The following is a 13757-nucleotide window of genomic DNA, read 5'->3' as shown; positions in this document are numbered from 1 at the left end:
TGATCTTAAACTAAAAATATAATAAAAAACCCCAACAACAAATAAAACTAAAACACACTACTTTACGTAATTACGTTTCATCAGTATCATCTCAACTCGGCGAGCCCCCTATAGCCATTTTACTGTTTAAATTATCTTATAAGCTTAAATAAGTTCAATGGAGGTCTCTGAGAGGTAATAAAGTAAGTGTCATCTCGGTTTTTGGTCTTGTCAGTATCGTTAATGATGTGAGACAAGCTACAACAGACGTGGCTATAGAAAATGTCGGAGTTTCGAAAACACTTTATTTAAAAACAGTAAAATGACCGTTAAAGTAAAAACTTTCGTGTTAAATGTAATTACCTATGCATAAAAAATATTTTCATGTAGTGATAAAGTGATCAAGATGAATAAGATGTCCTGTAACAATCTTGGCAGAGGATTTTACTTGTCGTCTTGTAATATATGTTTTGTAAGTATTATTTATTTGTTTCTTTAGGTTATTTTGTTTTACATGAGATACACAAGAGATACACAAGTTTTACATAAGATTTACATGAGACATGCAAAAAGTCATTAGATTTAGAATGCATGCATGAATACCAATTTTTCATTAATTCCTGTAAACAAATCTTTCTCTAACCAACAATATAATACTTGATGATGCCAACTATTATTGTTAACAAAAATGTTATTTATAATTTTGAGTTTCCTATACTATTTTCAGTAATTATTGAACAGTAACTGATGAATAATATAATATTATATCATGCAGTCTATCGTATTATCAGGGATGTTCACCACATACGACACGGAGTATTCTAGCTAAACGATTAGATTTTTACAAATTGTAAGTTTTGGGTTCGTTGAAGGACAATTAGATCTACAATTTAAAAATATTTTTACAAGATGCAGAGTGACCCAAATAAATAAAAAATATCAAAGTTATATTTTTTTAAATGGAACACCCTATATATTATTACATTTTTAGTTTATCTGATTAAAATAAAAGTAAATTTGATTAAGTTTATCACACTTAAATCTTGCCGTTTTTGAAATATTTTCAATTTTGTGAAATTGCATTCAAAATTTTAAGGCCTCATTTCTTCAAGGGTATCAAAGTTTTTAATACCAAATATTTACTAAAATTTATTTATTGATCAGTTCTTGTGCTGCAATAATGAACGTGTCTAAAAGTTTATTTTAAATGATTTCTAGCTTTAAACGGCAATAACTTGTTTTATTTAAATGGAACACCCTGTACATTTGAACAGAATCGGATGCACAATTTAATTGTCTATCAAATTATATTATACCATTTTTTACCTATCCTTTCAAGTTTTCATAGAAAATGCATTTACTTATAATTCAAACCTCATTTATCAATATACCCATGGAATATTGACATTTTAGATTGTTTTGTTGTTTTTTCAAGCAACAAATGTACAAAATGTACAGGTGCTAAAAACGATAATATTACTAGTCCGTTTGTATACAAAAAGAAAACTATTTCAATCTTTATAAAAGGGATATTTTTTTTTATCTTTTTTTTAATTTTTTTTACCATTAAATAAATATACCACCATTATTTCCGCCCAAATATTCATTAATTACAATTAATTGTGTTAGTTAATAAATTATTCTAAGTAAATGTGGATTTGAGTCAGAAATCAATATAATAATAAGTTATGAATATGAACGTCTCTGTTGTCATAAATAAGCATTCATCAAAAAATGAAATAACATTTATAAGGTGTTACTTTTTACCACATTGTCTAATACACATACAAAATTCAGTTTTTCAGTATTTGGAGCAATTATTATTAATCAAGGTAAACAGTCAATTAATGTAGTTTGGATACTGGAATCATATTTTATTAATTGGTCCTCTAACAAATATTTAAACACTTTTATATTTATTTTTAATGAAATAAACGAACTATTTCGACAATATTAGTATCTGTGCTCTTTAAAAATTTTTTACATCTTTAAAAATAATCTAAAATGTCAATATTCCATGGGTATATTGATAAATAAGTCTAAATTATAAGAAAATGCATTTTCTACGAATACTTGAAGGGATAGGTAAAAAATGGTATACAATTTAATAGACAATTAAATTGTGCATCTGATTATCCTAAAATATATAGGGCGTTCCATTTAAATTAAACAAGTTATTGCCCTTTAAAGCTAGTAATTATTTAAAATAAATTTTGAGACACTCTGTATAACGTAGTATAATATATTTATAATTATATTATATTATATATAATATATTTATATTTATAGTTATAATATAATATAAAATTATAATAATATATATTATAATTTTATATTATTATTGCAAATTGCAACACAAAATTGAGTAAATAGAAATACTTCAGTACAATATTTGGTTTTGAAAACTTAAATACGCCTAGAGAAATGAAGCATTAAAATTATTTTGACAAAAACCTAAATATTTCAAAAACGAAAAACGGTAAGATTAAAATGTAGTAAACCTTAATCAACTTTACCTTTATTTTAATCGTAGAAACTAAAAATGTAATAATATACAGGATATTCCATTTAAAAAAATACAACTTTGATATTTTTTATTTATTTAGGACACTCTCAATCTTGTAAAATATTTTTAAATTGTAGCTCTAATAGTCCTTCAACGAACCCAAAACTTACAATTTGCAAAAATCTAATCGTTTAGCTACAATACCCCGTGTCGTATGTGGGGAACAACCCTGTATATGTTACGGTTAAGGTCCAATACCCGGTTAATGTCGACATTATAACCGGGTAATCTCGAGAATAACACAAAACAAAACCCAAACATTAACCGGATATCGGACTTTAACCGTAACATATACATTTTTCAGGCAAGTAAAAATTCTGTTTTTGTGTAGAAATCAAATAGTTTTGTTAATAAAAAGGTTATTCTGGATTATTCTAAATATTTTCATTAGGCATGTGTTCTTCGAAGCAGTAGGCATTGATCGGTACTTAAGGTACCCAAATAAATTGGAGTGTGGGGCACCAGGGATCACTTACAATACTTATACAATACCGTTAAATTTTATAATAGAAAGCTTTATAACATCTTTGCCAGTGAGTAGATCTACCTTTAGACGTAAAATTCATAAGCTGTTTGATAATCTAATTTAATTTGTTATTTATCATGATTATTATGTTTACTATTTCTTATACAGAGTGACTCTTAAATACGTGCAAATATTTGTAGGGGTAGTATTATATTTCGACCCCAAAAACACAATTATGAGTTTTTTGCGATTTTTTTTTAATTTGGAATTTCTTTAAATTTTTTTGGACTTTTTTTTAGTTTTTAGTTAAAAAAATTCTTGATAATATGGCAACATAGGGAGTAGATTAAATTTCCAAAAAAGAAAACCCAGAAAAGTTCCAGTAGTTCTCAAAATTTAAGCAAAATATCTTTTTTTTTCGAAATTTTCAAAGTAAAATAACTCGGTTATTTTAACATATTAACAATATAGTTTTGTTGTTATGATTGACAGCTTAATAAGTTAGACTTTTCGCCTCAAGAAAAAAAATTGTTTGACTGTATCCTTTTTTCCTTGATAAAGTCATATTCAGTTATTATTAAGTAACTTTAAAATTATTAATATTTTATGCATATATGTGTACCTATAGACGGCCTAGAAATAAAGAAGAAGAAATGTTCTTATATGCTGTTTTGACATGGCCAATGATTAATTATGTACCATACATTCATTCGTCATTAAATATACAGTTGCCATGTTTACAAAGTGAAAGTTGATTATTTTTAGTCGGATGTTTTGTGCAAAGTATTTTGTTGTTGACTATTGAAAATGTTTAAAATTATTAAAAGAGTGTATTTACTTTCAAATACTATTATACATTATACCGGGTGCGTCTCGAAAGTGGCTCACCCCTATCCAACTATATATTATTTTGTTATTGGATGAAGATTAAAAAATAAACTATTTATATATATTTGTATATATCCGTATTTGGAATATTTTAAATTTTTTAACAGTTTGACAGATACACGCAGTATTATGGCTCTTAAAACTGTAAAATACGAGAGAAAAATCATTGGATGGCTTTGATAAAAATTTACTATAGAAAATGCTACATGAAATATAAAGCCCCTAATATCTGCGAAATCGTTAAAAATTGCATTACCCTAAACACAAAAAATGTTCATTTTTTAATTCTCTATCTAATAAAAAAATTATATACAAGGTGTTTTATTTAAAAAAGGAAGAATAATTATTTTATACTTTAGAAATTTGGTGCAGAATTTGAACATCCTGTAAAATTTCGATATTTATTGCAAAGTATCCTGTATACTGATTTAAAATTACGATATTTGTAGCAAAGTTAGCACCAGGCCATCTAAAGTAAATACCTAATATAGTTTTGATTTCACGACTGTTCTTGTATTTTTAATATTTTTTTAAGGCTGAAGAATATATATTTATCTAATAATATCTCTGAAACTATCGAAACATATTTACTCATATCCTAGAATTATATAAAGTGATCTGAAAGTAAGCCAACAATGCAATAATATACAGGGTCTTCCATTTAAAATAAATCATCCCGATCTACTCACACTTTTTTGAGCCACCCTGTAGAAGTTAAAATATTTTCCTGAAATACATCCTAATAGGTTTGCACTTATACAAAATTCCTAAGATGCCCGATGCACTATTGCCGGACCCTGTAGACTGTAGGCATTATTTCAAAACCCATTCTTAGAAACTATTCAAAAATTTGCTTCATTTTAATGTTAATAAGTTTTATGCAATATGCATGTTGTTTATGTATATGCCTATAAATAAAATGGTAAAATTCATCATTTTAAAAAATTACATGAGATTTCCTATGTTCAGAGAGAGGGAGGTCGCCTATTCAATACACGGATTATAGGAGAGTACTATACCGGGTGCGTCTCGAAAGTGGCTCACTCCTATAACTTTTTTATTTTTTTCGAATAAAAAAAGGAGATTTGGTATGTTAGTATATGACATAAATTAGGATTGATTGATGTATTCAGTTGTTTTTGGTCAGTTCCCGTTTCACCGGAAATGACTACAACTTTTTATTTTTAATGGCACCCTCGGTATTTTTTTACTTTATTCGATAGAAAATGACACTGAATAGAATGACATATCATATGTCCACTTTTGACATTTTCGCTTTAACAAAAATTGTATTTTAAATGTCAATCTAGAGTGCCGTGGTTGTGTTAAAATCACTAATTTATATTCAAGGAGCCTTGGAAAAATAGATTTCATCATCTAATGTTTTTCGTGTCTTATTTTGGCCAGAAAAGATGCCAAAATCGTATTTTTAATCATATCTCAATTTTTTCAAATATAACGAAGGTGGCTAATTAGCATATTTGGAAAAAGCATTTTTTTACGAATAATTTGGTACCACACACTTGGTATTTCTAGGCAGATATCCGTTATGAACCTCATGTTACAATTTCAAATAAACCATATGAGTCTCGATATGAGTCAAAAGTTGAGATATGATATGTGATTATAATCAAAGTGTCATTTTCTATCGAATATAGTAAAAAATTTCCGATGGTGCTATTTAAAAATCAAAAATTGTAGGCATTTCCAGTGACACAGAAAGTGACCAAAAACAATTGAATACGTCAGTCAATCCTAATTTATGTCATATACTATCATACCAAGTCTCGTTTTTTTATGTGAAAAAATAAAAAAGTTGTAGGGGTGAGCCACTTTTGAGACGCACCTGGTATAGTTTCCTTCAATAAATTATTAATTAATCCGAAACTACCGAAGCCTCGCTGTAACTAACACGTCTCAAGTTATTTGGGCGTCCGTTATTAGCAAGTTTTATTGTAGTAAACATTCTTTACTAGACGTCAATTGATGTAGAACGTCCTAATAATTTACATTACGGTACCAGCCGAATACCAACCGAAAATGAAAGTACCATCGACCTCTGTAGCAAATAACTATTAGCACCGGTCGAATACAGAAATTGTACCTGAATGACTCATCATCGAGGCGCCCCATGCAAACTCACCTGAGTTTGAGTTCCCGCTATTTACTCAAGCCGGCAGTCGGCAGTAGTCGGTAGCGGTCCTCGGGTTGTGTAAAGCTTGCTTAACGTTCGATAGGCAGCAGCAAATCGCAAACAAATAAATATTAAAGTTGGTTTTGCAGGTGTTTGCTTAATTTTTTTCGTGATAGTTTTATTATTACGGTTGGATTAGCGATCTTTTTGAGTGAGTTTTATTCAAGATTTTGGGAATAGAATGATGAACAATGGGTATAGTCAAAGAGGGGAGTTTTATGCCTCCAATCCTAACATGTGCTTTGTAAGTGCTTAAAACTGTTTATTTAATTTAGATTGTTATTTTTTTGTTATTTATAATACAGTATGTTCCCAGATTGTCCTTTCAAGACATTTTTTTTATTATTGACATTTTGAGAAAAACGCATTGTTCCTATAAAATGTTGCTTGTTCTAAAATAGTTAAACTCGTTATAATTTTCCAAATACCGTTTTAGAGAAAATAAAAAAAAAACATGAAAATATAGTTAAATTTTTTCCTAAATTTAAATACTAAAAATCAAAACGCGTTATAATTTGGTTTTGTGATAGAATTGTTACTGATAGAATTTTAATGAATATCATATTGTTTGCTCTTTCAAAATGTAAAAGAAGCACAAATTTATTTAGTTCAATGCCTACAGAAAGGGTAATAGAGTAATAATAATTATCGGAAAATGTGATAATTTAACAACAGCAAGAAATATCACCTTAACCAAATTAATATATAATATCTATCTATCAAGAATGAAATTGAAATTATATTACCATTATAATATAAAAGGTTTTCCTTTTGTAAAGACAATCGGGGGACATACTGTATAACAAAGATAAACTAGGTAGTTGCAAAAAACTTTGATTAATGAATGATTGTTTATTTTCTTTATTTACATATTACATTTTGGCAAGTTTTTAATCATATTTTTATAAATAACATATAAGCGTCTGTCGGAGTGAAATTATTATCGATGATCATTTCATAGGCTACTTTGACGCCACTTTTTTCGATTGTATTAATATATACCTACTACTGTATGATCGAAAAATATGGCGTGCAGTTGGCTGAGAAATGACAATCGATGACATTTCCCATATACCTAAAGTTACATATAAAATGACGCCGTTTTTTTCGACCATACGGTATAATAAGTTTTGAGCCTATGTCAGCTAAGTAAAATGTCTATCCTTTTTCCAATATTTGTATTTGCTTTTGAGAGAATCTAAAAAGATATTCAAGTCAAATATAACATTTTTATCAATAATTAATTACACTCTGTGTAAATTTATATTTATATTATTTTTACTTAGATTTATTCTCGTATTTATTAGTATACTGTTAAAATATCTTACATATACATAATATGTATATTACGTATAACAACTATAACAAATTATATATTGATATTATAAATATTAAACATTAATTAATAAGCATAAAACACTAATCAACACAACACCAAAACACTTTACTTTTGCACTGGGCGCGCGTCTTTTTTTTTCTTTTTTTTGTGGGGAAAAATCTGCAAACCAGAGACCATATGCGTTACTGTCGGGGTGGTTGAGGTACCTTACCGACTAAGAAACCTCCACAAGCCGCTTTGAATATCTCCCCGAGGAACTACCTTTCGGCATTACTTCTCGAGGAGGCGGTTTTACTGCGATGTTTTAGTTACTTCGTCTAGCTTCTTTCTCTTTTATATCTATTAGTGTCTCCATAAAAGTGTGAACAGTATTCCAATTTTCTGGGGATCGAATCATCTATGGAACTAGATTGGAAATCTTAATTTTTAGTACTTTTAGTTTTTTGTATAGAACCCTTCGTTCAGCTGTCCATCAGTTACATTCCAAATGGATATGCTCCACCGTATCAGCATCGGAGTCGTCATAGAGACATCTCGGGCTATCAGCTAACTTTATTTTATGTAGGTAATACCTGAAACAACCGTGGCCAGAAAGGAATTGACTCATGGCGTAGCTCATTTCTCCATATTCTCTATTTATCCAACACTCTAGGTCCTTTATAAGTGTTCTAGTCCATTTACCTTTCCCATTTTTGTTTTCACTCCATCTTTTACACCATATTTCCAAAACTTTATTTCTACTTTCTTCCGCTGTTCTTCCTGAATGTTCTTGCCTTTCCATTCTTTCTTCAATTACTATGTCTATTGAGGTCATTGAGCTCAAAACTTGTGCAGCCTCCGCAGATATTGTCCTGTATCCACGACATACTCTTATGGCCAATCTTCATTGCACTGCAAGAAGTTTCTCTCTATGACTCCGAATTTTGCAGGTTTCTCCCCAAATTTCGGATCCATACAGAATTGTAGATGCTTGTACAGCATCTAGCACTCGGCGTTTCGTTTGACTCAAGGTAGACCAGTTTGGCATAATTCTGGATAACATGGCGCCCTGTTTTTCTGCTTTCAAAACTGTATGGCGGATATGCTCAGAAAAGCCTCCTCCCGCTTGGAAAACAATCCCCAAATATTTTATTGTTTTATTTGGTACAATTATATTTTGTTTCAAATGAAAACGTACACTTCGTGATTTTCGGTTACCGACCAAGATAACTACCTCCGTTTTGTGCGGTGCTATTTCTAGTCCCACCTCATCCATCCATGAGCACACCTGCTCCGATGCTCTTTCCGCAGTTCTAACGAGGTATTCGGTACATTTAGCTTTTACCATCAGCGCAACATAATCTGCATATGCTATGACTTCTCTCTTAGCAAGAAGTAATAGCGTCTTGCTGACTATGTTAACATCATCAGCAGATGATTAAAAATCCAGAGTTTTAACAAGTTTAGTGCAAAAGTAAAGTGTTTTGGTGTATTGTGGTGAATTAGTGTTTGATTTAGCTGTTATTATATTAACGGTACCAGCCTCCAACTGTAGTAGTTAATTATTAATGCACCAGGTCATTATTTGCTACATCGACCTATGTAAGTATTTACATAGACTAGATTTTAACTGTAAATATATCATATTTTCGTAGTCCACACAATAAAATATAAACATACACGAGCATGATAAATGGAACATTCAAAAAATCTTAATTTCATTATTAATTCAATCTTAGATAACATAATTCTCCACTACAGTCAGAGTTATTTAATTATAACCAATTATTGGGTAAACGATGTTTCACTTGCCTCTTTAATTTCAATGCTCAATAATTTTTAGCAAGAAATTGTGCCATACAAATTAACACTTCCGGCCGTGGTAATTGAACTTTATTATTGCATAAAGGGGTTAATTTTTTAATTATATAGTGGTTCCTTACACATGGATCAACTTTAAATTTCTTTAAATCACTATTAAAATAAATCTAAAATAACGAAAAATACCTAAAAGATTTTATTATTATTTTATTTTATTTTTATTATACAGGGTGGTCCGAATTGTATTCCGGAAACATCGGCAGCATATTCTGCAGATAAAAATAAGTAAATGTTTATTCTAAAATGCTTAGTTTCTGAGATACAGGGAGTAGAAATTTCATTTTTATTTCGATTTATTCCAAAGAATTTCTGAAGTAAAGTAAATATTTGGATGAAAATTGGTGTCTGAGAGTTTTTTGACATGATGAATTTGATTTTGACGTCAATATAATTTCTACTTGTAGAGGGCACCACCTACATGTTTTTAACTGGTTTGAAGAGTAATAACTTTTCGCCCGTACGTGTATAAAACTACTGGTAAAAAAAATCTCTTGATAAAAATCGCTAAGAGTAATGGTTCTCAAGATATTTGGAATACAAATTATCAATGCCTGTCAGCGCATTGACATAAATTAAAAAGGTTGACTAAAGAGTTATTAGACTGAAATCATAAATTTGAAATGTTTCATTATTTCGAAGAAAAATTTATGTTGTAATGATATAATGTAAGTTCCCAAATTTATAATTTCAGTCAATTTTTTCTTATGTTGGAAAAACATTTCATATTTCTGTCAATGAATCTAGGACTTTAAACATTCAAATTAAAGAACATAGTGTATTTGAAAAAAAAAAATATTTTGCAACTCTAAGGGCCATTTGGCTGGTTATAAGTGAACAGCAGTGTTAAAATATCATAACCGACATTCAAAATAATAATTCTAAGCTTCGGAAAACTCTCACAACACTATCCAGAAGAGGACTTAAAAGCAGGGTTGGAAAAAATCATGATTTTTAAAAAAAAAAAAAAAATCAGATTTTTTTGATTTTAATTCAAAACAATATTTAAATCGGATTTCTAAATGACTAAGACTTATTTCCAATTAAAGTCCTATCCTAAATGGCTAAATCTTTATAACTCTGAGCGATACCGATAACATTAATAATTCTACGGCGCGTATCATTTTTCCACATCGGTCACCATGTATAGGTCAAACCAATATATTCTGCAAAAAAAGTCGCTCGCTTCAGATCAATAGGATTTTTTTTCAAATGTTTCAAAAGTATTATTTTTTGTCATTTTAACGGCTAGGCATAAAAGTAAAGCACTGTTACGCCTAAGCACAAAAGTACAAATATAATATAATATTAAACTGATATTAGGTGTCAAATTCAACGAGTGTACATATCATTTCTCGATTACTGTTTGTATTATTTGCAATGTTTGAAATCGATTAAAAAATTATTTGTAATGTTTTAAAAAAATAGTGTTTTATCCGGAGTAAAAATGTACTTCTTTTGCCTCCTTGTAACGTCGGAATAGTTTTACGATGGTTTTTCAAATGTACAGCATCGTCAAAAAAAAAGTATAATTTCTACTCTTAATAAAACAATACACTACTGTTCGGAAATAGTCTTAAGTCGAGAATGAAATTAGTATTATCTAATGTCAAAGTGTAAAGTACTTACTGCAAATCAAAATGTCATGTCGGTAAGAATTTGGAAACATACCAACGTTTCAAAAAAAATATATAAAACAGCATTTTCTGACAACGATTATAGATTTTCGGGAATGAAGATATTTAGTCTCTATATCAGAAGAACCTAGTTCTGGCACTAGTCTGCGAATGATATGTATTCGAACAGCGAATTTTTGTTACTTATACATAAATTTTAAAATAAATCTCTGCATTTAGCGGTCTTATGGATTCACACGAAATTACTTCAAAAATCGGTTCAACATTTAAATTGATGAATAGATATTTTTGTTTAGTTTTATAAAATTTACAATTATCTTTCGATTTATTATCTGTTATATCTGTTATAGAAATATTTTTTATAGTTTTCTAGGACAGATTTTTATAACTTACTGTTATTTTTTGATTTATTATAAAGTTTCAATAAAATTAATTTTTTGATTTAAATCACACGATTAAAATTAAAAAAATCACTTGATTTAAATCACGATTTAAATCATTTGATTAAATCATGCCAACCCTGCTTAACAGTAATTTGGGAAAAGAGGAAACTTAAATGGTCTTATTTTAATTCAAACATAAAGAAATAATTGTACATACAGCACACTACATATTATGTTCTCTGTAGATATTAAAAATAATGAAGCATATAACAAAATTAAGTAATAAAAAGTATTTTACTGTTAGGAAAACTTGTGTACAAGTGAAGAACCAGTCCCCAATTGGTCTTTTTGCATTCCAACTCAAAGTTTATTATAAAATAAACTTTATTATACAAAAATATACTATATAAATATAAAACAAATATTTAAGTTTATGTTTCAGTGATAAAAATACTAGAGATTTGCATAAAAAAAATTCTATCTAATTTTGCCAAAAATAAAACACAAATGATGGAATTTCACAAATACACAAATTGTTTAAGTAATATTTGTGCATATTATGGTATTTTATTTGTGGTTGAAATTAAATAAAATATTCATAAAAAAAATCTATCTAATTTTGCCAAAAATAAAACACAAATGATGGAATTTCACAAATACACAAATTGTTTAAGTAATATTTGTGCATATTATGGTATTTTATTTGTGGTTGAAATAAAAGAAATACCTACAGGTACTAATTTATAGAAACGAAATTTTTGAATCACTGATTTACCGAACCATACCCAAGGACACCAACACTATTGTTTATCGTATGTTTATCCTGTTTGTAATTTATAACTATTTCGAATAATTTCCATCGGTGAATCACAATAGCTGGCAGATTCACGTTTTTTTATGTCACAATTATATAAATTCTAATTCTTAATAGCATCTAACTACTAAGTAATAACAATTAAGTTGAAGAAATAAACTCAGTATTGAATCAGTCTTGTCAATTCTCAGGAATTTTATTTAAATTATATTCGATATAATACCGTATGATCGAATAAAAACGGCGTCAGCGATGGCTGAAATGAAGATTTTGAAAGAAGTCATTTTATATGTAAATTGATATGGGAAATGTTATCGATTGCCATTTCATAGCCATCGCTGACGCCGTTTTTATTCGATCATACGGTATTACGGATGTTTAATAAAATATTTCAAATTGTTTTCTCTATTACAGCATACATGGTGATGCTATAAAATTTATTTATAAATAGGTATGTACAGAGATCTGAATTTGCTTTGCAAAAGATTAAATAATAAAAGGAATACAATATTGTAAGACTGAAAACCATTATGCCTAGGCCGCTGGGTTGAAAATCCATAGCTACTAAAATGCAGATTTTCTTAACTAAAAAGTTATTAGTGCATTATGTGCGCATATTTGAAGTGAAACTTCTTCTTACTTGCGTCAACTTGCGTGTGTCTGTTTGTTCGTCTATTCGTCTGAGGACTACATTTGGGTACCTCTACCCACGTGCATAGTTTGGTTCCAATCGACCCAAACCCTCAACCGTAAATAGCTAATTCTATCAACCGGCCGGATAGGCCTGGCAGCTGTGGCCATTTAACCAATTTGTTACAGTAATTTTATTAAATTATACGAATATTCTTGTTGGTTATTGGTTTGAAATAAATATGACAGTGTCCTCCAATGAAAATGTGAGTTACTAACTCTAATAATTCTAATTCTGAGCCAGCAAATGAGCTAGGTGCTTTACCTAGACCGTTATTCAGAAGCTACAAACCTGTCGATGAAAATATCAATGAAAATGTACATCCTAGTACACAACCAGAGGATTAATGAAAAAACTAGACCGAGGATGAATGAATAACCTAGAAGACTCCATTCGTAACCTGGAATGGGAGTTCTCCAATGGTCTAAGGCACTCGAAAAACTTCCTCAGAACTTACGACCGAGAAAAATCTCGTTGAAAAATGTTTCCTTGATTTAAGTAAAAACAATCTTCAGATTGTCCCAGGGTTTCTAACAGGGCATTGTCTCCTCAACGAACACCTCAGTAGGCTGAAGCTGAGGAACAACGAAGAATGCAGATTCTGTGCGGAAAATGGGGAAACACCAGAACACCTTATCACTGAGTGCGCCGAGACGACGACCGTTCGTGCCATGAACTTTGGTACGGCTGATGTTGAGGATGGAGAGCTAGCCTCTGTGGAGCCGTCTCAGATGCTGGCATTTGTGAAAGCTCTGAGACTGCATGATGAGTTATAACTCGTTATAACTCAAGAAATGAGAACATACCATAGATCTGTAAGACGTCGCAGTGATTAACTCTCCTCCTAAATATTCTACATTCTAGCTGCGTATGGCACAGATCGTTTACCCAGAGAGAGTTAAATTGTTTTACAAAGGGATATATCTACCCCGAATGAGGTAGC

The 13757-nt window shown here is 29.8% G+C and overlaps 1 protein-coding gene across 2 annotated transcripts in view; it reads left to right on the top strand.

Moving 5' to 3' along the window:
- The first annotated feature begins 238 nt into the window (after nucleotides 1–238).
- The window catches only part of LOC115874808 (phospholipid phosphatase homolog 1.2 homolog), a 113645-nt gene continuing 100126 nt past the window's right edge, over nucleotides 239–13757 (top strand). The window contains exon 1 of one of the 2 annotated variants that reach the window (XM_030890101.1): nucleotides 239–451. In XM_030890101.1, coding sequence (XP_030745961.1) covers nucleotides 386–451 — 66 coding nt within the window. In that variant the 5' untranslated portion in view covers nucleotides 239–385. Of the gene's footprint in view, nucleotides 452–6070; nucleotides 6338–13757 lie in introns of those variants that run through there. The other variant, XM_030890103.1, reaches the window with a different exon arrangement.

The sequence above is a fragment of the Sitophilus oryzae genome, unplaced genomic scaffold (assembly GCF_002938485.1).
Source record: "Sitophilus oryzae breed Bouriz unplaced genomic scaffold, Soryzae_2.0 scaffold_1297_pilon_pilon, whole genome shotgun sequence".
NCBI lineage: Eukaryota > Metazoa > Arthropoda > Insecta > Coleoptera > Curculionidae > Sitophilus > Sitophilus oryzae.
Note: the sequence above shows the minus strand (reverse complement) of the source record. Positions and strands in the feature narration are given on the sequence as shown.